This window comes from Crinia signifera, chromosome 4, assembly GCF_055691185.1.
Source record: "Crinia signifera chromosome 4, ASM5569118v1, whole genome shotgun sequence".
Taxonomy (NCBI): domain Eukaryota; kingdom Metazoa; phylum Chordata; class Amphibia; order Anura; family Myobatrachidae; genus Crinia; species Crinia signifera.
Genome location: NC_139220.1, coordinates 238,453,576 through 238,477,640, shown reverse-complemented (window position 1 = coordinate 238,477,640; position 24,065 = coordinate 238,453,576). Strand labels below are relative to the sequence as shown.

Here is a 24,065-nt window from a genome sequence, read left to right as displayed (position 1 = left end):
TATACTTATCCTTCCTAAATGTTGCAATCTACTTCTAGGATGTCACAAAACAAAAAGTGTTCATCTTAGTCAAGTGCTGTATACTCGATTTTAGCTTTATTTCATATTTGTTACTGCACACACATTCTGCAGTGCTTTTACAGACAAGATTCAGCCATTCACATCTTCCCTGCAGTAGTGTAGCTTACAATCTGTATTCCCTACCACATGTACTGTACATGCACACACATACACAGTAGGTTATATTTTGTTGGAAGCCAATTAACTTACCGGCTTATTATTTGTTGGAAGAACCCAGAGCACCTCATTCCGGAGCAAACCCACTCAAGCACAGAGAATCTATACAATCTCCACACAGTTATGGCTCTGGTGGGAATGGAACCCAAGATTTCAGTTCTGTGAGGCAGTAATATTACCATTACACCATCTATAATTATTATATTACTACCAAAGAACTTTGTAGCTGCTGTTGTTTCAAATGAAATACATTTTCCCAGCAGCAAAAATATTGGCCCTTGTCTTATACATTAAAAATGTCATGCCAGGAACATCGCACATTTCCTTTGTAGTTCATAAATTTCTGGGCTTCCGTACTAATTAGGTGTCTTTTTTTGTGTGAATGTTTTGTGACCTTGTATGGTCCTTTTACATTAAAGCAACAACCTAAAACCTATACTAATTGCTGGTTATTAATATAGCCCTAAAACGGTGTAGATGGTTGGCACAACTGGTAATTCTTGTTAGTAACATATCAGTTAAAGGGTTAAGTTATGCAGTGTGTATGGAAAGCTGCTTATACACAAGTATAAGTGAACCAGAGGTTAGGGTGTCCCAGCAATGCCGTCTACACTCCCGAGCTTGCATGGGAACCAGCCCAGGTACCCGCAGATCTGCTGAAATGCTTCTCTCTCGCCAAAAATACTTGGTGCTTAACAATTGCATGTTATGCCGCTGTACAGGTGCGTCCCGTCACTTGCCTGATTCCAAGCATCTGGGTCTATATGCAAATGTATACATGCATGTTTTATCATCAAATTACACAGATTCGTTACATGGAGTCCTGTTACAGCGATCAGAAGCACATACTGGCAGATTGCACTTATCTGCCCCAAATACCAGCTAATCGATGTGGTTTATCGATGATTTTGCCGCCTGTCTAATTAGCATGAACATCAGTTTTGAGACCATTTTGGTGTAAGACAACTGAATTGGCGTTCCAAACCATTGCAGAGTTCATCTCATTACCGCCACTATAAATGGCTTATCTTACGTTTTATCTATAATTAAGTACCATTTTACTGGAGTGACATGATTTTGGTCTCAAAATCTAATTGTAAACATTTTACTAATATGATTGCTGTAGTGTCCCCACTACTTTGCCAAATACTGCCTATATGACAAATAGTTATCGTGCTTATTAAACCTTTTGTTGTCTGCCCCTCAATAGATTTGGGTCTGTAATGTAATTGGTTGAAAAAACTTGTAGAAAATGTGATTGATAAATTAATAGCCTATTTCTATGATGCCATTGTCTAAAAAGGGCACATCAAATACCAATTAAAGGTCTTGATCTGTAGAATTTCAGAAATGTGGCGTTTTTGGCTTTGTAATTGGTTCCGGGTTCATGTTGCAAAATGTCTGCTTGCCATTTACAATGCATCATCACCACTGTGTTCCGGAAAATGTGATAGTTGGTGAACAATATCTGTGCACCTGCTGGGTGACCTGGAACATGTGACCCGCTGGATGGTTTGGAAACTGATAGTTATTTGCAGCCACCCATGAAGCAGGGATTGAACTCCGAAGGTGTTGAAAAGGGTAAAATGTTACACCAGCACATCTTTGTCCAGACGAAACTGTGCACATCATCTAATTATTATTATTTATATGGTGCCATAAGGGTTCTGCAGCACAGAACATAGAAACACAGAAACAATGTTAATTACTCTACAGGACAATGAAATACAAATACCTGGTGTGTAGAAGCATTGCTGCTTCAGGATGTCAGTAACTGAGGGTTACGTGCCATTGTAGGAAGTATGGAGTAGGTGATGCTCTTATGCTAGGTACACACCATGGTGACATGTCGGCAGACCCGATCCAGTTAAGTTTACCTGTATAAGGATCGGCCACTCATGTGTTGTCCTGACGTCACAGCTGGACAGGCATTTAAATTTCCCCACCAAGATGAGTTGGCAATCCTTCGCAATCCCTGCCGCAGGTATTTTTATAGAAATTGAAGTAAATAATGAATCCTTTCACTTGCTGCACATATACTGTACAACATATTCTGTTAATATCTCTCTCTAAAACCTCACTAAAATAGGATACTACTGTTATTTGGAGAATGAATAAAGCTTCTTGTCTTAATAACTTATTTACAGAAGACAGAGCCTTAGGGAGAGTTCTACCAAGCCTTTGAGAGTGCTTAGTACTTTATCTTTCTACTTTATCGGTCAGCTTGTAAATGGGAACTTTCCTGTTATCTCTCTAAATGTAATCTCTCTCTAATTTTACATTAGCGTGAATCCAACATGCTCCTATGAGCGCCCCAAAGGGTTTGGTTTCACCTTTCCCCACATGGATTCCACTGACAGCGTATGGACACCTGTGTTCCCATTTTCAGTAAATAGCAATAGAAGCAGACATCGGGTAAATAATGGCACCTATCCTGAAGCAGTAGCAAGATAATAATAGTGTCAGCCCTGTAGCTGGAGAAGCTGTCGGCAGGAAAATAACATTTAGAGCAGATAACAACAGCAAAGGTCAACCAGCTCCTAACTGTCATGTTACAGGCTGGATTTTAGAAATAACAGGAGCCTATTGGCTGGTACATTATCTCTCTCACTTTATCTTACTCCAAGGCTTAGTACATCTGCCCTTTTGTTTCCTTGCACATTTAAGGGGGAACAAATGGCCGCTGCTGATAATGTTTTAACAATTCTTATAGGCTCTTAGTTTAAAGTGTTCTAAGGGATCACCTCTAAGCAGTAGTCTATGATCTGTAAACTGCTGCATCTTAGTCAGTGGGAGTCTGAGCGATCAGAACCATTTGTAGACGCGATGGAGTAGCACTGATTGGGAGAACTGTACAGTTGGCGTTTTCCTATTCTTTGCATAACAGCTTTGTCCCTTTTGTAGCGTCATTTGCACATTGGCTACTGTACATTGTGTATGCATTTAACATGGTTTTCTGTTATCAGCACGAAGCCCCTGTTGAGATACATCACAGATCGGTTATATTTTCCTTCATAGCTGGTATATATTACATTTGATGGCTGATCACAGCTCTTACTTCCTGATACATTGCAGGAGACTATGCAGGCTTTCCAGGATGCGGTCTCCTACGCCTGCACAGTACTTACCGCCATGACCTGAAGATTTATGCATCTGATGAGGGACGGGTGCAGATGACGGCTGCTGCATTTGCCAAGGTGCTTACAGATTTCAGGCACTTTCATAATATTGACTATGCTTACTGTACATAGTGTTTTGAATATAACAAATCATCCTCAATATGCTATTTTATTATTCTTTTTATATTTTCAATATGCTATTTTCGCCATAGTTTTACTTGGTACTCTGTTACCAGCATAATATACAATGCTAATAATACGCATTACTGATTTTAATGTATTTCTCGCCTGTCTGGATGCAAGGCTTGGGAAATGTGACCTTTCTTGATCTCATGGGCCAGATGTATCAACCGTCAAAAAGTGACAAAATGGAGAGTGATAAACGACCAGCCAATCAGCTCCTACCTGTCATATATCACACTCAGGCTGTCACATGGCAGCTTCGAGCTGATTGGCTGGCTGTTCATTACTTTTTGAAGCTTGATACACCTGGCTCTATAAAACTTAAATTTAGGTCTTATTTTTATTATAGAAAACACTACCCCAAATGCCATTAGTAGCCCCACAGTAGTGATTCAGATAATGTTTTCTATTCAACAGGTTTTTAATTTTGCAATTACAAATTGTTCAATTTTTTTCTTCATTTCTATTCTAAGCTCTAACATTTACAAACCATAATGTAGTTACAATGAGATGATGGTTCTATGCTCAATGTCTGCAGGGTCTTTTAGCATTAGAAGGAGAGCTCACCCCTATCCTGGTCCAGATGGTGAAAAGTGCAAACATGAACGGCCTCCTGGACAGTGACAGCGATTCTTTAAGCAGCTGCCAACAAAAAGTCAAAGCACATCTCCATGAGATCATGCAGAAGAATGCCGACTTCACCGAGGAGGACCATGAGAAGGTAATTCGGGATATTTATGTGCCAAACAGGAAAGGTGCTTACAAATTCTGAATAAAAGGGTGATCAAGAATTATCCAAAGTATAACTTGCAAGATGTAGATGTAGCTCTTTGGAGTTTAAGAGTTGTCAAGATTGGGCTAAAATACACAGTATATTGCTTTCAGACCTGTGGCGGTGGTAGGGTGACCCCCAAGTCTTCTGGCACTGTTGTCTAATTAAATGATCACATCTCTTCTAAATGTTTCCATGTGAACTATACCAATCCCTCCTCTATAGCCATTGCAATTGTCAGACTGTGCCAGCTTATGGGGGTATTCAATCCCGGGTCATGACTGTCTGTCTGTACCGATAGCCATGACCCTGGCCCATTTTAATTTTGCTCAACTACAAATCGCTAGGCGTGATTCAATGTCCCGGCTGCTGATCACCAAAAAGGGGGTGTGTCCGTGTAAATTGCCATGGACTGTCGAGATCCAGCTGCGATAGCGACAATTCACGGCCGTTCTCGGCAAAACGGGCCGATTTTGTCAAGTCGCCCTCCGCTATTTTCCCCATTGAAAAAAATGGCGCGGATTGAATACCCCCATAGTATTCATGTGGCGTTTTAAGTGCCATTGGAGGCACCTATAAGCAGCCTCCTATTCGTGTTGAGAATGGGGAGCTTAGGTAGGAACAGAGACTCCATTGTGAGAAACTTCTCAACTTTGCTTGATACTTTATTAATGGCCTCAGTTATAATAGAAGCTACCTTAAATTTGGGCAAGACAGAGATGGCTTGTTTTTCTCAAGCATGGAAGCCTTTTTTACAATATGACTAGGCTTTTCACTCATTTTTATTTCTCAGTGATCGCTCGAGTAGTCTTTCCAAATATCCCTGTGCCCCTAAATATTTGCTGTGTTTTTGTTTGAGTTGATTGTATACAGTTATTTCTTCCTGTTGTCCCTCAGCTGGCCCCAACAAGCAGCACGTCACTGGTAAACTCCATGGAATCAATAAAGAATCCTGTGACAACATGTGACCAAGTGTTTTCTCTTATTGAAAATCTAACCTCTCAGATCCAGAAACGCCTGGAAGATCCGAAGTATACAGGTGAGCACCTCAGGCTATTATTGAAATTGAATTATTTATTTATTATGGTTTATTTAGCACCAGTCTAATTCAGAGTATACTCTCATCCAGAGATCCTCAGCAAACACAGACGCTACAAAAAATCCTGTTCATTCACATTTGTGTCGGTGTCTTTAGCTTTGTGGCCTAGATTCCAAGAAAATCATAAAAAAATATTTTTGCTGCAAGATAAGTGCTATTTAATGAGAAAAGGGGCAGACTAGATGGGCCAAGTGGTTGTTATCTGCCGTCAAATTCTGTGTTACTATGTAACCCAATCAAGTGTTTTACAAATGTAAAATTGCTGCAGCAGCCTACTGTACATTTTTCAGAATTACTCAGTTTTGTCACTTTTCCTTAATGTTGCAGCCTGGTACACATATAATGTACTAGGAGGTAGGTAGGATTAATCATTTTGTCACAAAGCAATTGGTATACATTTACACATAATAGTGCAGGTGACTATTATCAGACCTGTAGTATATACTTTTTCCCTAACTATGCTACTTTCACTTCCATTTTACTTGGCTTGCAGTGTACTAGGTCAGTTAGTAATGCTAAGCAGGGCTATATGGTGCAATTTGAGAATAGGTGTATGTGTGTATACCTCCCAACATGACCCTCTCCAGGAGGGATGCAATGCTCTGCTCCTGGACTTTCCTCTTAATGTATGACTTGCATCACCTGGTTTTGAACAGGTTAACTCATAAGAAAGGTGTTTCACCACAGGTGATGGTAATCCTATATTATGAGTGAAGTGCAGGAGCAGAGCATTGTGTCCCTCCTGGAGAGGATCATGTTGGGAGGTATGATGTGGGAGTTCTGGTTGGTGTAGGCATAAGGTATCGTGGCATGTCTGTCATTCCTTTTTTCTTGCTGCTATAGCAGCTTATATTCACAGAAGATAGCTAGATAGATTCAAGCAGAGCTAAGTAGTTCCATGAGAGATGGATTGGGCAGGGAACTGCAACTGGAAGACTCCCTTTACATAATAAATAGCATAGATGGTGACTAGGGAACATGCGTTTCCTTAGGGGTGAGTATAGCATTGCTAGACCATGCAATGGGTGGAAGTATGTGCCTCCTCTTCCTGATGCCAGTGAAGAGCACACGGCGAAGCTACATTGGAAACTGGTACAGGTGGGGGCAGCATTTTCATTCTTGTAATGGCAAACCAGGGGAAGTGCCACTGTCAGCAGCTACTTTTTATCTCCATGACCACAGCTACAGGGACATATTTTTAGCTGGCTTGGCATCGCATAGGAGTTTTGTACTTTGTTGTTATTTAGGGATAAATGTATGAAGCTTGGTGAAGTGTTATCTGTCCCCAATAAAGAATGTTATGTGCAAGGTGATAATGATCCAGCCAGTCAGCCCCTAACTGTCAATTTTTACAGTGCGCACCCCTGCTCTGTGTCTCTCCTCAGTGGCAGAGAAAATGAAGGGTAAACCGTTAAAGTTTCAGGGTGGTGTACTGCCATTAGGATGGAGTGGGTTCAGCGCTAATTGTAAAGAAGCAGCGTGGAATGGCATGTGGAGCAGTCAGTTTAAACTGCAATAATGCTTTTATTTTAATTTTATACAATCCAGTGAACAAACTTTGTCAGAAGAGGGACTGAGATTATGTTACAAAACAGACTTTGTTGATGTGAGGAAAGTGAAACCGATGAGCTGAAATGTATCTGTAATGTAAAGTTTACCAGTAGAGGGGGAAGAAAAAATATTAGAGCTTAGAATCCAGTTAAAATAATAAGTTCGCCAGGTCCTGCAACCGAAATGGGTATCAGTCCATCTTTCCATTTGAATGTTAGGAAAGATGGTTGCTGCAATGGAGGCTTTGCAACTTTGAAGGTTCCATTCCAGGCCCTTACAACTGGATCTTCTATCCAAGTGGAAAGGGTCGCATCTGCATCTACACCATCTTGTCAGATTGTCCCCTCAGACTCGACTTTCTTTATTGTGGTGGCTGAAGCAGACAAACCTGGTCGAGGGTCGTCTCTTCAGACCCATATAGTGGGTGATTCTAACGACCTATGCAAGTCAACACGGATGGGGTGCAGTGACCCTTCAGAACACCTTTGAAGGTCGTTGGACCTCTCAGGAAGCGATCCTACCCATAAACGTGTTGCAGGCAGTGTACCGAGTATTGTGTCACGCTACTCCTCTACTCAAAGGAAAAGCTGTACAAGTGCAGTCCAACAACGCCACGGACATGGCTTACATCACCAAACACGGCAGAACCAAAAGCAAAGCAGCCAGGAAGGAAGTTATACCAATCCTTCTTTGGGCCAAAAAAATGCACAAGCGCTCTCTGCAGTTTTCATACCAGACAACTGGGAAGCGAATTACTTCAGCAGACAAGTAATATATCCAGGAGAATGGGCTCTTCATCTCTGCATCTTCCACCAGTTACTAAATCGGTGAAAATGACAGAAGTAGATCTCGTGGCTTCATGGAACAACACTGAGCTTGCAAGTTACTATTCCAGAACTTGCGATCCGGAAGCTCTGGCAGTAGTTGCATTGACGGCTCTGTGGCCATTCCAATTGGCCTATGCATTTCCACCATTACCGCTTCTACCGCGGTTTCTCAAAAGGGTGCAGGTAACTGTCATCCTCATTGCTCCAGATTGGCCGCAGAGATCTTGGTATGCCAATCCGAAGCTTCACCAGGGTCCTTATCTTTATCAAGACTTACTTCGGCTACATTTGACTGCGTGGCTGTTCGGGTGTTGCTACAAAAGCATTGCATTCCATTAGTAGTCATTCCAACAAAGATTCGAGCATGTAATTCCAAACAACATTATTGTATGTGGAAGGCGCATGTCTTTTGGGGTGAGAAAAGATGCCTTTTATCAGTGACTTTTCGGTTCTACCGTCTTCTCCGGTTCCTCTAATCAGGATAGGAAGTGTCTTCATCTTGTTTCTCTAAAAGTCCAACTTTCTGTACTTTCAATCTTCTTCCAAAAGAGTCTTGCTTCTCTTCCAGATGTAAGAACGGTACTTGTGTATTTGCAGGGTGCCCGCTAACCTATTTGCTTAGTGGGCTATTCTGCTTAGTGAAATCGCACTGCATGCGGTTTCCGTGCTGTTCGATGCGATCTCACTAGTTAATTTATTCACTGCACCCTGGCCACGGATCGCATGCGATTTAGCACAACACCCCCAGTATACATTTAACACACCCCCACTATCCACGTCACCCTGAAGCGTGGCTAGCGCACGCGGTTACGCATCCTCCCGACATTTTCATACCCCCACTATCCACGGCAGTGTGGAGTTGAGTTGATTTTATAATGTGTCCGAAGCGTGACGAGCGCAGCGAGGGGCTGCGCTCGCCACGCTTTGGGCTTGGTGGCTTTTTGCGCTCGCCACACTTTATAAAATCAACTCCACGCCAACGTTGATAGTGGGGGTATGAAAAGGTCGGGAGTATGCGTAACCGCGTGCGCTCGCCACGCTTCAGGGTGACGTGGATAGTGGGGGTGTGCTAAATGTATACGCAATGCGATTTTCCTACAGTGCCGTACGTATGTAAATTGTGCGCCCTGCAAATACACAAGTACTGTAAGAACTTTTCTACAGGGTGTGTTAAGACTTCAGCTGCATTTTTGTATTTCCTACGGATCCGTGGTATCTGACTCTGGTGCTGCAGTTCCTGCAGTCTACACTTTTTGAACTACTCAAGTCTGCAGATCTCAAGTATCTATCCTGGAAGACCGCTTTGTTACTCACATCGGCCAGGAGAGTGTCTGTCTAAATTGGGAGCCATGTCCTGTCGTTCGCCTTATCTGATCTTTCATGAGTACAGGGCTGACGTGATAAACTTGTGTTGACCATGTTCATGTTGTTTACGAACAAAGGGTTTTGGGCATCCGTACCAAATAATATTTGACATTTATTTTTATGTAAAATTTATATTGATCTTTGGGTCATAACTGACTATTAATTAAGAGAATCCCTCTAAATTGCATCACCTGTCACTAATGGCCCCTAAATCCCTCAAGTGTTTTTTGTGATGGCCAGTGGGGCAACCCCGAGTTGTGACACGTTACAGTATATTAACAGAAGAAAAAGAAACTCGGGTGGGGTGCACCATGTTCACGTTGACCTTAAGCTTGTGTCAACCTTCTGTCAATATTGACCTATGATATGTCAACCTTTCCAGGTGTCGACTTCCACCATTAGTGATTGACCTAGACATGAGCCAGGGACCGAATACCAAGCTGGCATTGATATCTGCATGTTCAGCAATTTAGACTAAATCATGTTCTGCACATGAGATTTATGTGTGAATAGCAACTTTTAACAGTGGCGTCTGCTGCCTGTTCCAGTTTTGATACAATATTTTTTGTTAGTACACTATGAGGGGTATTCAATGTCAGGGGCACGGCTGTCGTGCTAGCGCGACAGCCGTGCCCCTGTCCCGTTCTCGGTTAGCTCGCCTGGAGCTCGGCAGTCGGGATTCAATGTCCCGGCCGCCGAGCGGCGAGAAGGGGGCGTGGCCGCGAGTTGCGGTCGGGAAGTGACGAGCTGCAGCCGGCAGCTCGTCACTTCCCGGCTGTTCTCGGCAGAACGAGCCCGACAGCTAGAGATGTCGGGCCCGTTCTGCCAGGAAACCCTGTTCAATGCTGTCGGGGAAGACAGCATTGAATAGGGCCCCGCAGCTATCTCCCCCGTCGGGAGATGGCTGCGGGAGCTCGAACGAGATTGCATACCCCCTATATTCCAAGGAATTTAACTAGTGCATATTCTGGATAATGCACATCGTCAATAACCTATACTGGTAACAATAGGTTACCACAGTCTCTGTTAAAATTTAAAACACCATTCTTATTGTAAAAGTTTTTGTAATTTTTTATTATTATTATTTATCTTTTCTTTACATCGTGCCACAAGGTGTCCACAGTGCATTCAAAGAACAAAAACAGAAGACATATGGACAAAACAAGAAAGAGTGTGTCTCTTTATACAGAACATTGCAGGACATAGACATTGTTTAGAAACATTGCTGCATCCGCAGTCCCTATATCCATATAGGCAGCAGGGTGGCAGAACTTAACAATTAGGTGCTGTTGTATGAAGTGGGTAGGAGATAAAAGTGAGGGAAGGAAAAGCACATGAGGGAAAAGGGCCCAGTTCGTGCGAGATTACAGTCTAAAGCAGGCATGTCCAACGTTGGCCCTCCAGATGTTTTGAAACTACACATCCCAGCATGCTTTGCCCCAGTTTTTCTAATAGAGAATGGTAAAACTATTGCAAAGCATGCTGGGATGTGTAGTTTCAAAACATCTGGAGGGCCAACGTTGGACATGCCTGGTCTAAAGAGAAGGGGCAGACAGGTGGCACAGCAGGGAGAGGCATTGGGCATGGGTCAGTGGGATAGGGTAAGAGCTGGAAGGCTTTGTTAAAGAAGTGGGTAATTTTATAATTTTGTACAGAAATTAAGAGTCTGAAAGTGAGAGGGAGGGAGTTCCAGAGGTAAGAACAGCATGGGCAAGTCTAGGAAGTGAGAGGAAGGTATTAGTTTGGAGGAGAGTCTGTTATCGTAGGTGGAGTGAAGCGAGGGGGAATGTGAAGTATTCTCCGCAAGAGGATACTGGAGGCCGAAAGAGCCAATGAGCTTGGTTAAATGGGATTTACAGTATAGTGGGAAAATAGGGGTGGTCCAATAACAAAACCTTGGGGGTCACCTACAGGCAAAGGAAGTGGAAGGGAAGGTGGGATCATGATCATGAGAGGAGATGGGGAAATAATGGTCAGAGAGGTAGAAAAGGATAGTTCCTATAATGACCTGAATCAAGCTGTAGATCTCCACAGCTAGCACAGCTTCACATATTGAGTAAGCGCATTGCTTAATTCAGTGGTTCCCACACTTGAATCATGGTACACTAGAGTATCAGAATTGTTTTCACTGCACCCCTAGGCCAAATAATATTAAATTGTGTAAATGTCATACTTCCAGGAGGTTTAATTGTGTGGTGAGGGACAAGATTCGCTACTGTTTGTCCACATAGTTTGATTATCCGCCACCAACACTGATTTATGTGTTATATTGATCATAATTATTTGAATTAGTCCTGCATCACCATCCTGAGGTTCACAACGGTACCCTAGGGTGCCATGGCACACAGTGAGGGATCCACTGCCTTAATCGTTTTCTATATGATGATATAGGACTAGTGGATATACTGATACAAACGATCTTGTCCACAGATCTGCAGTTGTACCACAGCGAAACCTTAGAGCTGATGTTACAGCGCTGGAGTAAGCTGGAGAGAGATTTCCGAATGAAGAATGGGCGTTATGATATCAGCAAGATTCCAGATATTTACGATTGTGTCAAGTACGATGTTCAGCACAACAGCACTCTTAAAATGGATGGGACAGAGGAGCTCTTTAAACTTTCCAAATGGTTAGCAGATATTATCATCCCACAGGTAGGTATCTTGCTTTCTATGACCATTTTCTGTATATATAGCATTTTGATCCATGATATATCGGACAGTGACACCATCTTAAGAAGAAAGAAGAAAATGCCCCCCCCCCCCCCCAAATACATAACATGAAATACAAGAAATTGCGCGTGCCGAAATAGGGGGCATGGCTTATTTTAAAAGGGGGTGTGGCTTAAAATAAGGACGTGGTCTAGCAGCAAAACAATTACCTTACATCTCACTTTTGCAACCTGCATGTCCAGACATTGGTTACCGCAGGAATTGTCATTGTCCTCCCGCACTTAAGTTGGCGGGCTGAAGACCACACGGTGACATAAAAATATAAAGCCCCACACAGTTACCTAGTATGCCTCACAGATCAAGGCCAAACAATGACAGGCTACTTAAATCATTATACACTTTTTTATCCGTGATGCCAATTACACATTACATATTACGCCGCACACCATGATGGCAAGTACACAATACTCCCCACAACGTAATTCCTATTACACATTATGCCCAACGTGCCGCTGCCGCACAACTGATGCCGTTTACTAATATGCCCCCACAGTGCCATACATATATGCCCCCACAGTGACAGCTATGCCCCCACAGTGCCACACATATATGCCCCCACAGTGAGAGCTATGCCCCCACAGTGCCACCCATATATGCCCCCACAGTGACAGCTTTGCCCCCACAGTGCCACAGATATGCCCCCCACAGTGCCACAGATATGCCCCCACAGTGCCACACATATGCCCCTACAGTGCCAAATATGCCCCCACGGTGCCACATATATGCCCCCATAGTGCCACACATATGCCCCCACAGTGCCAAATATGCTCCACAGTGCCGCACATATGCGCCCACAGTGCCACACATATGCCCCCACAATGCCAAATATGCCCCCACAGTGCCACATATATGCCCCCACAGTGCCACATATATGCCCCCACACTGCCACATATATGCCCCCACAGTGCCACATATATGCCCCCACAGTGACACACATCTGCCCCCCTCAGTGCCAGACCTATATGCCCCCACAGTGCCAGAGGATAATATCCCAGCAGCAGCACAACTCACCGTTGCTGCTGCTGGGGAGAGCAGAGTCCGGGTCTCCGTCGTCCCGTTGCCGCCGCCGCTGCTTCTGTTTCCCAGGGGAGGAGAGGGGAGCGCATAGCGCATCTCTCCTTCCCCTTCACTGTGACTGGGCTGTCAGATAATCATATCTCGCGGGCTGGCTCCTTATTGGCTGCCGGCCCGCGAGCTGATTGGCTAACAGCCCAGTGACACAGCGAGGGGAAGGAGAGACTTATGCACTCCTCTCCCCTCCAAGTCCAAGAGAGAGAGATCATCCTTTTGGGGCAGCGGACGGGGCGTGCGGGGGGGACAGCGGCGTGGGGGAAGCTGGCGGGCGCCCTGGCAGCTAAACAGAGGCGGACAAGCCGTGCGGCGCCCCGGGCGGCTGCACGGCTTGTCCGCCTCTAGAAACGGCCCTGGGTGGAGCCACTTGTTATGTTTAACCCCTAAATAAGCTCTTTTCAAAGAATTTCAGTGTTTCAATCGGCATTGGTATTAGTGCCGCATGTAAAATAAACTGTATAAATTCAGAGGAAATGCTGATCAGCTAAAAGTTAGGGTTAATCAGACCTGATTGCATTCATAAAAAAAAAAAAATCCAGCATCTTTTCCGATTGCAAGCCATTTGCAGGTTGATTGACAGGAAGCTGGTGTTTTGTGGGTGGTAACTGTCCATTTCCTGGGATCGTCAGGTAAAATACAGGCGTGCCCAGGCGTTTACTGGTAGGTTGTTTGACGTCTAATCCAGGCCTCAATCAGCCTATTTCTATGGCACATTCAGAGTAGGTTCTAGGTTATCCACAGACTGGAAATATCATTGGATGATGGTGAGTGAGTTACCTATGGACTTGCAGCTAATCGCTGATTGGCCTGATTTTCACAAGCCATTCACAGCCTTGCACAGGGCGAGTTTCCACTCTGTCTGGGCGGTGGCTTACTGATCGCAGGGCTCTGCTTAATCACCCCACTGCGATCAGGTCTGAATTAGGCCCAATTATTTCCAGTGACCTTTTTATTTTCATTTTTTAGACCTGTTTTGCTCTTTGATCTCTACAGGAATATGGGATCAGCAAAGATGAGAAAATGGAGATTGCGGTGGGTTATTGTCTTCCTCTTCTTAATAAGATCCAGTTAGACCTGCAGAGAACTCATGAAGACGAGTCTGTAAATAAGCTGCACCCTCTGTAAGTTACTGCTTTGCGTTATATTGTACACTGATTGTATGTATTATTCATAAGATATTAGTAAGTGTGATGCACTTATTCCCCTTTTCATCCTTTTTTTTTAGCTATTCAAGGGGAGTCCTGTCTCCGGGGCGTCATGTCAGGACGCGCCTCTACTTTACCAGTGAGAGCCATGTGCACTCCTTGCTAAGCATTTTTCGCTATGGTGGGCTCTTAGATGTGAGTGTGAATACATTATCATATTCAATTATTTACAGTTCATCTATTGCTGCAGGACATCAAAACTCCTTTATAAGATCTGTCCATCAGATGAAGTGTGAGTAAAACAGGCCACATAAAAGAAATGAGGACATTTTCCTGAACAAATATTTCAAACCTGGGAATGGAATGAGACGTGCTTCCTTGCTGAGGCTTATAGTGCTGCACACATATAGAAATAAGATGCTGGTGCACTTTTCAAACATTACCAATTAGAATTATATTACATTTTGCAATAAATAGAGGTTTTCTGTTTGCTCAGTCCTGACAGGGGCTAAGGGCTTACCCACCGCATCCAGGTAACCTCATCTGGTAGGTCCTTAACAATCGTAAGGTCCATACAGACTGCAGTTTTGTCCAGCGTGTATGCTGGCTGATGATGGGGAAAATCGATGAGCTGAAAAACACTCCGTGCGTACACACTGAGCGTTTTTTGCCCATTTTAGTGATTTTCTCAGGGGTGGACAACTTTCCATAGCAAGGACGCAATGGAAAGCCATCCAAACCTGCGCTCATCTTCTGGTTATACCAGCATGTGAACGCTGGGCCAGCGGTGATGTGGCAGTGTGCATCACCGCTCATCAATGCCCTGTACACACTTGGCGGCTTTCAAGCTGGAAGTTGCTAAAACGATTAAACTGGGCTGCTTTCAGCTAAAAGTTGCCCAGTGTGTATGGGCCTAAAGGGTTCGTTCAAAACGCATTCAATTATTGTAACATGTATGGGCACCTTAAGACATGGGACACCCCCAAAATCAGCCCAGCCAAACCACCCCATGGCATCTCGCTAGTGGAGCATGTGAAGTGGTAAGGAGTGTTCAATAAGAGCAGCTACTGCACGTGTTAGGCGTGTAATAGAGGTGAAAAATGTAACCTGTATAAAAACAAATGATAGGAATGTGATAGTGCTAAAATAAGTGTTATATTGTGATGCCCTGAAGCAGCCCAGCCGTAGCAATTTAGGGGGCCCCAGACCCCAAAAACTCATCCCACAAATGATGTACTTTATAAATCTGGAAATCAGGAATGTCCAACGGTTGAGCAGAATTCTCATTGAGCTTGAGTGTGTGAGTGTTCAGCACCTCTGAGCACACAGATTAGTTAGGGTCCATTGCATCCTGTTCAGTCCATCAGTGACTGCTTGCACAGGCTGACTGTAGTCCTGTACTGCTTGACTGTAATTTTTGCCCAACATATTCTATTATATTGTATGATATCTGCTGCAGTATTTTGTACATGTGCCTACCTTATCTTAATAATGTATTGTGGAATGTCTTGCTTAAGTGACTGATTCACAGTAGAAATGTATAGTCATTAGGCCCTTAACGTTTTCCAACTGCTCTTAACATTAAATTATTTATATGGCTTTATTCACACCATTAAAAGCAGCAGATTAGTCCTCTGTGGGATGGTGTCTTTTCTGACACTGGTCAGAACACGTTCATACTACTGTTTTGCAAATACCTTCCAAGGGGCGAGATGTACTAAGCCTTGAAAAGTGCTAAAATGGAGAGTGATAAACAACCAGTAAATAAACTCCTACCTGTCATTTTTCAAATACAGCCTGTTACATGGCAGGTAGGAGCTGATTGGCTGGTGGTTTATCACTTTCCATTTTATCACTTTTCTAGCTTAGTACATCTAGCCCATTACGAGAAGTAGTACTGTGCAAGTCAATTGGTAGCTATGCTTCAGAGTTTGTGAGGCAGATCATAAATAACCCAATGGAAACAAAGCTTAGTGCATCAGTTTAAAAAAAGAAAAGGGTCTTTCTCAATGTTACTGTATGTGGGATTTGTCCTGATATTACCTCAGAATATTGGTCCATATATCACAATTAGAACCTGACTGCCGGTGCTCATGAAACTTCCCTCATAGCACTGTTATCACTTTGGGTGCCATTGCAGTTTTGAATGTCAGGTGTTTGAAGACAAATTTCATGCAGAGTACAGTACATACAGTCCTAATAGTGATCTATTGAGTACTGTTCTCTGTTCCGTTGAGAGCGTCACAGACCGTGCTGTACTGTTGAGTCTGTGACTACTGTGAGTACATCTTGAATGTTCTATGGGGGGAGATTTATCAAAGTTTGAAGACAAATAAAGTGGAGAAAAAGTATCAACCAATCAGCTCCTAACTGTATTTTGTATCTGTATATTCCAGGAGTCCAAAGATCAACAGTGGAAAAGAGCAATGGACTATTTAAGTGCAGTCTCTGAGCTAAATTACATGACACAGATTGTAATTATGTTGTATGAGGACAACAACAAGGTAAGTTCAACAGAGTGCATGGTATTTTCTTTTTGGGTTGCCTTATGCAGCAAGCTGCTAGCTTTAAGACTCCTGGCTTTGTGTTCCTGGGAGGTTCTGTTTAACATACATGGAGGCCAGATGTATGTGGACACATCTGTGTGGTTCAACATTGTTATATTTTAGTTTTGAATAACCAAAATAGGCAAAAAATAACCATTCATTCTGTATTGTTTTAGGTGTTGTATGAGATTAAATCTGTAAAGTAATCACTGTAGTTACCTCTACTTGTTTATTTTCAGGACCCATCCTCTGAAGAGAGATTTCATGTAGAGCTTCACTTCAGTCCAGGAGTCAAGGGCTGTGAAGAAGATGAAAAAGCTCCTATGGGATTTGGGTTCCGTCCAGCATCAGCAGAAGTAAGACTGGCTTCTGTTTTACAGAATTAAGATCATTATTTTTCTGAACCTCTACAGGAGTTCATTCTGTTGTGTGGGATCCATAGCTTGGTACCCATACGCTGATCCATTCCTGACAGGTTTTAGTGTGCTTTATGTTGGGTTCCCTTCTATATATATATATATTTTTTTTTTACGTTTATGCTTTAGTTCTATATCCTCTAATCAAAGGCATATATGCTCCTCTGATTTGTGTATATACTGTATTATTGGAAACACATTATATATACATATATTATTGTAATACACCACAATGATATGTCTGACCCTGAAGTCCGATGCAATTTCCCTTGAGCTCCCCCTTGACCCTCCAGGGATTGATTCCATATGATTTTGTACTTTTGTGCTATTTTTGCATAAGCTATATCGCGTAAGATATATAGCCACAATAAATCGCATGCGATATATCTTCCGGTATACAACTGTACCATAAGATATATCTGATGGGCTGGATTAGGGGGCCTGGGCGGGGTGCTGGAAATGCCAGTCGAACTTCCTGCGAAACATCATATGCACAAAGAGCACTCTATTTTCCGTCCGATTCCATATGATTCTGATAAAGCAATAGTGCAGCACTAGTGTTCTAGGGGCTTCTATCCGCCACTCACGGGACCGCACATCGGATCAGATGGAGACACATATGATTTGTCACTTTACAAACAATATATCAGCCCAAAAGGTGGGAATTGCACACTAGGAATTTACCTTGCTGGACTGTTGGAAGCTGTAATGCTAATGTCTATTTGTGGTAGCTGGTATGTTCTTGCATCATTTAAATATTTGCAGATTGCAGTGGGCGCTTGAACACCTCATAGATCCTCTTCTAATGAGTTGTGTTCTTATTTAGAATGAAGACAAGAAGACAGATCAGGGGAGCCTGGAGGATTTAACCAAGGTGAAAGGCACAGATGATGTGGATAGATTCATCCTGATGTCACCACTTCCATCAGAGCTGATTAGCATCAATAGGAAATCGCCACTTACCCGTACTAGGAAAACTGGATCGATGGAGGTAATGCTCACTTGTGCATCGTCAGTGTTGCCCTTTGGTATAGAATATACAAATATAGCCATGAAAAGTAACCTTATATTTTATTATACTTCTAGATCTTCAATTATTATGGACACATTTTTAACCCTTTGAGTGCCAACATTACTGTGAGAGATCCTCAATATTTAACTAAAGTTCAATTAATTGACTTGGCCGTATTTGCATCTATTTATACAAAAAGAACAGTCGCTGTGAGCGGCGCTGGCATTTTTTAGCGGATATGTTGAGGACCTCTCACAGCAACGCTGGCACTCAGAGGGTTAAGGTACAGTATTTACATACTCTGGGGAAATCTTTAATACAACATATAAAGATTGACATTCGGATGGTGCAACCTTTTATACGGCATATATGGACCCATTACATAACAGACGCGTGATGTGTCTGGTTCTCATGTTATGTTCTCATGCTGTTGTGTCCAATCTTGCAGCTCCAGAGCACAACCTGTTGTTGATATCTTCTCATTGTAAAATGTTATTATTACAGTTATTTTTTTAATTACTATTACTAACATGTACTTATATGTTGCAACAACGTGTCTGTGGCAGAAATGTACTAAGCCTTAAAAAGTGATAAAGCGGAGTGAGATGAGGTAGCAGCCAATCAGCTTCTAACTGCCATTTTATAGGCTGTATTTGAAATGTGACGGGAGCTGGTTGGTTGGTAGTTTATCACTCTCCACTCACTTTTTCATGCTTAGTACATCTATAACTTTATAGAGGATACAATTAAATATACAATACAATATAAAAAGGTTCAACTGAAGTAGTGTGGGGATTATAATCAGTGAAACAGCTATACAGTGCAACAGAATGACACATCATCATTACATAGAAGCACTCTGAGAAATGAGAAGGCAAAACAGAATGGATCAGAGACTCTGAGTTGGAGCACACTGAAGGCAAGGATAGTACAGGGTGAGAACCAGGAGAGTGGGGGTGGGGGGCTCCTGTTCATGGGAGTTTCAGGCTAAAGGGTTATGAGAAGTGAACTGTGAAGTTAATTTTGAGGTCATGAGGAGGGAGGACAATAGATGTGAGAATTGGGGCCCATACATCTATGATGACTTGCCCCAATGTCCCCTTGCTGCCGCATGCATGCTGGGGTAGGGAATTGGGGGAAATCCAACATTGTATTTCCTAGATTTGCTGATTCAGACCAAAAAATGTTTTGCGATTGCCAAATCTGAGATTTAGAAAGTGCAGAATTTAGATTGATGTCTACTGATCAATGTCAGTGAATCATCTGCCAATATATGACCCATATAAGAGTGTGAGGTTAGATGCTTTAATGAACAGGTATTTTTTAGGGCACGTTTGAATGTCTACAGGCAATTTTCTTATATTGATCTATGTTGTTCTCCAACTATATCAGCCCACAACAGTTACTATGCAGAGGGCACCCTATTTTGTAATTCACCTCTACCCTGGTGTCAGTCTAATGCTTGTGGTGTCTGGAAATGTATAAGACGAAGTGTCTTATACACTTCCACTAACCTTTTCTCTGGTGACATACAACTGGAGCAGGGGTGGGGAACCTTTTTTGTGCCAAGGGCCATTTGTATGGGAAAAATTCCTTTGGGGGCCATATGTAAAAATCTCTTACAAATTGTCCTGCTGCAGCCATCCTACGCTCCGGTGGCTGCCGATGAATAGGACTGACAGTCTCTGGCGGCTGTTGATTAAGAGGAATCTCACAAGAACTGCCGACCTCTCGCGAGAATTCCCCTGTACTTGACCCCCAGCAAAGCCGCCGAGTGGGTGGGCGGGCCACTCAGAGCGGCTACGGGGGGCCGCATACGGCCCCCGGGCCTGAGGCTTCCCACCCCTGAACTAGAGTTTCCCTTTTCTGCATGCTGGGTCTACATGTGGCCTCTTGACCTTGAACTCTGTGCTTGTACGGGTCATGTTTGCAGGCCTATCTCATTGCTAGCGTAGTCTCCTGCCTTATGCCGACCATACACTTGTGTGATTATGACCAATTTTACCCAATTCTTATGAATAGGGCAGTGAAAACGGGCAGATCGCATGTGTTTTAGATCTGATGTGATCCAATGCGTGATCCCATTGTTTCTTAAAGTTATGTTTGAAATGCGTTTGAGGTCAATTCATTTTTCTTCTTTAATGCACTCTAAGAAACACTGGGAGTAATTAAAATGTTTTTTTTCAGAGCAATTCCATTGTTGCTTTGTGTGGGTGCCTATTACTTTTTTACGTCCCCAAAAGCATCTGATTTAGCTGCTCTTGGCAGAGAAACACTAAACAATTGCCCACAATGCAAAAAGTCCTGTTTGGTCACCAAAACTGGATATTTTGCACATTTCTGTTTTCTCTAGGCTGCAAGGAGAAATGTCAAAGCCAGTGATGATCACACCCGATGGCAGAACAATGGAGTTGCTGCCATCGAGCACCACCTGTTTGCAGGTGCCTAAACAATAATTCAGTTGCCCTGAATATGACAAGCGGTTCACTTTTACCTTTGTGACCTTAGGGCCCTCATTCAGGTTGGATGGTATATGCTATGCTGATCACAGCAATTTAGAATATGTGATCCTTGGCAGTGTGAATGCAGGAAGAGGTACTTACCACCCTTGCCTGCAGACCACCTCTGCATTTACAGTCACAGTTAGGGATGAGCATTGGTCGAGATGTTCATCTGCGAATGCAGCTTGTCTCAGAGCAGGCTTGGAGTCACAAGTAAAACTACATTGTAGACACAGTACTTGGTCTCTCCAGACATGGGAAAGAGGGCCCCTGTTTTCCTGAATGCCAATCTCCTCTGCCCCTCCCCATGAATGCCTCCAACCTGTCATTCAGGCAGAGGGTGTTCGCAATACAGTGATGCGATTGTAGCATTATCGGGAAACTTCAGGTTGAATCGCTTATGCACTAGAGTCATTTACTGTGCCACGAAAAGAGTTGTAGTCGCTGGCTTTAACACTTGGGGGTATCCAATTAGATATCCCTGCTAACTGCCTTAACCTATACAATCCGGGATATGTTCCTAACATGTTTGCAGCCCCCACGGTCAGGGCAGGCTGATGACGAGTCCTGGCATATCAATTATGTCCCACTAATTTAACTGCTTCTAAATGAATCCAGCCCTAAAGCATCAGTAACTTTCGCCCAATCTCTGTAGTCATAGGGCATTGTAACTGTATAGGGGTTTTTTCGATTCCTCATTCCAATGTTTATTTGTTTTCAGGTGCATTTGGTTATAAAGATTATCTCAGATGGTCTTTCTTTTCAGGGAATTATGTTTGTCTGTTTCAGCTTATTCTGTATTCATTGCTTACCATTATTTTTGCTGTAGAGGCACTCATTGTGATTCAGCAATGATGCAATGATAGTTTTCTGAAGGTCCTATTTTCAGAGTGAATGAAACAAACATTTGTGCATAGTCAGCAATACTTATTGTGCAGCACAAATGAAAATAGAGCCGCTTACTACATGTACAATTTTGTGAGCCCACAAAGAGTTGAAGATCCTACTACAAAACTGCAGCATACTTCAAGTGGATCATGCGCATAATTGTGGCGCTGTGGCGCACATATGGTACCGCAGACTCGTGGATTTTTGTTTGCAGCCCTGTTAGAATCTGTGAATCTGTGGCATGCAGGAGGGGTGCAAGTTCAGGTGCAGTTGCTGGTGTTTATACATACCGCTGCAAAGGTACTTCCCACCCCTTTACGGAGACTTGGATTGACCACTGTATGTCCGAATTAATACAATCGTTAAACATTTTCTACAGGAAAACTGCAGGATTACTGATGGGCTTTATCTTAATCTCCCATTACCTGAGCTACTAAAATGATGCTAGCGGGAGAAGGGGGTGAGGAGATGTAAAACATTTCTTATTTTTAAGTTCTCAACAATGAAGATGTTTTGGGAGGCATCAACATCTTTATTCCTCTGGGCGACTTGGTCTTTCTATGAAAAAGAGCATTTTGAGGTACAAACGTATGTTTGAGCGAGTTGTGGTTGTCTATCAAAAGTTCCATGTGATTCTGAGTCATGCGTACAGGGAGGGAAGTCTGTTTGTGATGTGAATGATTCAACTTCTAATGATCGTATAATTAGTGGGAGGTGTGGCTTTCTGCTCACAGACACTCATATTAGTATAACGTTGTAGTGTGGTGTCCCGCAGCTGCCAGAAACACCTACCACTTTGCCTATAACTTAGTATCTTCCCCTATGAGACAGCGGTTAACATTTGGGGAAACTTCTCTGCTCATCCCACTACTTTAAAGCAGGGGTGGGCAAAAAGCGGCACCCAAGCTGTTGATGAACTACACATCCCAGCATGCCTTGTCTTAGTTTAGCTATTTGGCCATGCTGAAACTGTGACAAGGCATGCTGGGATGTGTAGTTCATCAACAGCTGGAGGGCCATAATTTTACTTTGTGCATATTTTAATTGTTGTGAGTATATATAATCTTTATTTATTTTAATGTGATACCCAATTGATTGATGTGTGTTAACTTTTAGTTAAAGCGCTCCACCACTTTCTTCTTTTTCCACTTATTGCCCACCCCTGATTTAAAGAGTACTCCGGCTTCTTTATGTTTATGCTAAATGAAGATGTGTAAAAATAAATTATTTTAGCTGGAAAGATGACTTGATGGCGTTCTGCCATTCCGACTGCATCTGATCATAGACTAGTAAATTGGTATTTCTGTATAATGTGGGTTATGTGCTCAGGTTTAGCAAACCAATAAGACTTCTAAAAGTATTTGGCAAGCTGGTGCAGCTTATTCTTTTAGCCAGCTGTAAGTGGACTGATAGGTGCCTGTCCACGGATTTGATTGCAGGTGATGAACTCCAAAAACACAGGGAATTTGGACTTCATACCCCTTAAGGAGCGCCGGAGAAGAAGATCAGGAGAACCCCATCATGCCCCATGTTCCACCACTCTACAGTCCAGAGCCATGTCCATCACTAGCCTGGCATCATGGCGACAGGTGTCTCTCTGTTCTTGTATTTTGTCTGTCAGCCACCTTATTTTTGCTACCTTTGTTGCTGAATCTATCCGTTTGCCACTGAATTCTCTCCTTTGTTTGTTTTCCCTTTGACCATTAAACAAAAATGTGGGTGTGAACTGGAAGTAAATATGAAAACTATTTTCTTTCTTTATTTGCATACAAAATTCGGTACTTGTTTCCTATCTGGGCGCCCAGGTTTTCTACGTACGGCACCGTAATGAAATCGGATCGCATCGCATCGTACACATACACGATATTGAACGATGCGATGCGATGCGATCCGATTCGATTTCCCATAGGAAACAATGTGAAATGGCTCAATTTAGCCAAATTCTCATAGGAACAATAGTAAATGGGCCAAAACACCCCTGAACATTGAAATGTCCCCCCAAAAGTAGTTGACGCCACCCCGCCATCAACGTGAACCCGAAGCGTGGCGAGCGCAGCGAGCCCGCGAGGGGCAGCGGTACGCGTCCTCCGACCTTTTCATGCCCTACTATCCACTAGGGCGTGGAGTGAGAATAGAATAGTGTGGCGAGCGCAGCGAGCCACCGAGCCCGAAGCGTGGCGAGCGCAGCGAGCCCCGCGAGGGGACGCGGATACCTTCACAGTTATACGCGTCCCCTCGCGGGCTTCCCAGGTGTCCATGGCGACGCGGACACCTGGGAAGCCCGCGAAGGGACGCGTTTACCTGTGAAGGTATCCGCATCCCCTCGCGGGGCTCGCTGTGCTCGCCACGCTTCGGGCTCGGTGGCTCGCTGCGCTCGCCACACTATTCTATTCTCACTCCACGCTGACGTGGATAGTAGGGCATGAAAAGGTCGGAGGACGCGTACCGCCGCCCCTCGCGGGCTCGCTGCGCTCGCCACGCTTCGGGTTCACGTTGATGGCGGGGTGGCGTCAACTACTTTTGGGGGGACATTTCAATGTTCAGGGGTGTTTTTGGCCCATTTACTATTGTTCCTATGATAATTTGGCTAAATTGAGCCAT

At 43.4% G+C, this 24,065-nt stretch overlaps 1 protein-coding gene across 14 annotated transcripts in view; it reads left to right on the top strand.

Moving 5' to 3' along the window:
- PPIP5K1 (diphosphoinositol pentakisphosphate kinase 1) overlaps window positions 1–24,065 on the top strand; it is a 148,894-nt gene that overhangs the window by 72,201 nt on the left and 52,628 nt on the right. For 9 of the 14 annotated variants that reach the window (XM_083184079.1, XM_083184080.1, XM_083184083.1 and 6 more), the window contains exons 17-26: window positions 3,313–3,434; window positions 4,078–4,260; window positions 5,209–5,350; window positions 11,584–11,807; window positions 13,950–14,077; window positions 14,182–14,296; window positions 16,498–16,605; window positions 16,887–17,003; window positions 17,890–18,054; window positions 22,904–23,053. In XM_083184079.1, the coding sequence (XP_083040205.1) occupies window positions 3,313–3,434; window positions 4,078–4,260; window positions 5,209–5,350; window positions 11,584–11,807; window positions 13,950–14,077; window positions 14,182–14,296; window positions 16,498–16,605; window positions 16,887–17,003; window positions 17,890–18,054; window positions 22,904–23,053 (1,454 nt within the window). The remainder of the gene's footprint in view (window positions 1–3,312; window positions 3,435–4,077; window positions 4,261–5,208; window positions 5,351–11,583; window positions 11,808–13,949; window positions 14,078–14,181; window positions 14,297–16,497; window positions 16,606–16,886; window positions 17,004–17,889; window positions 18,055–22,903; window positions 23,054–24,065) is intronic. The other 5 variants (XM_083184081.1, XM_083184087.1, XM_083184086.1 and 2 more) reach the window with 1 other exon arrangement.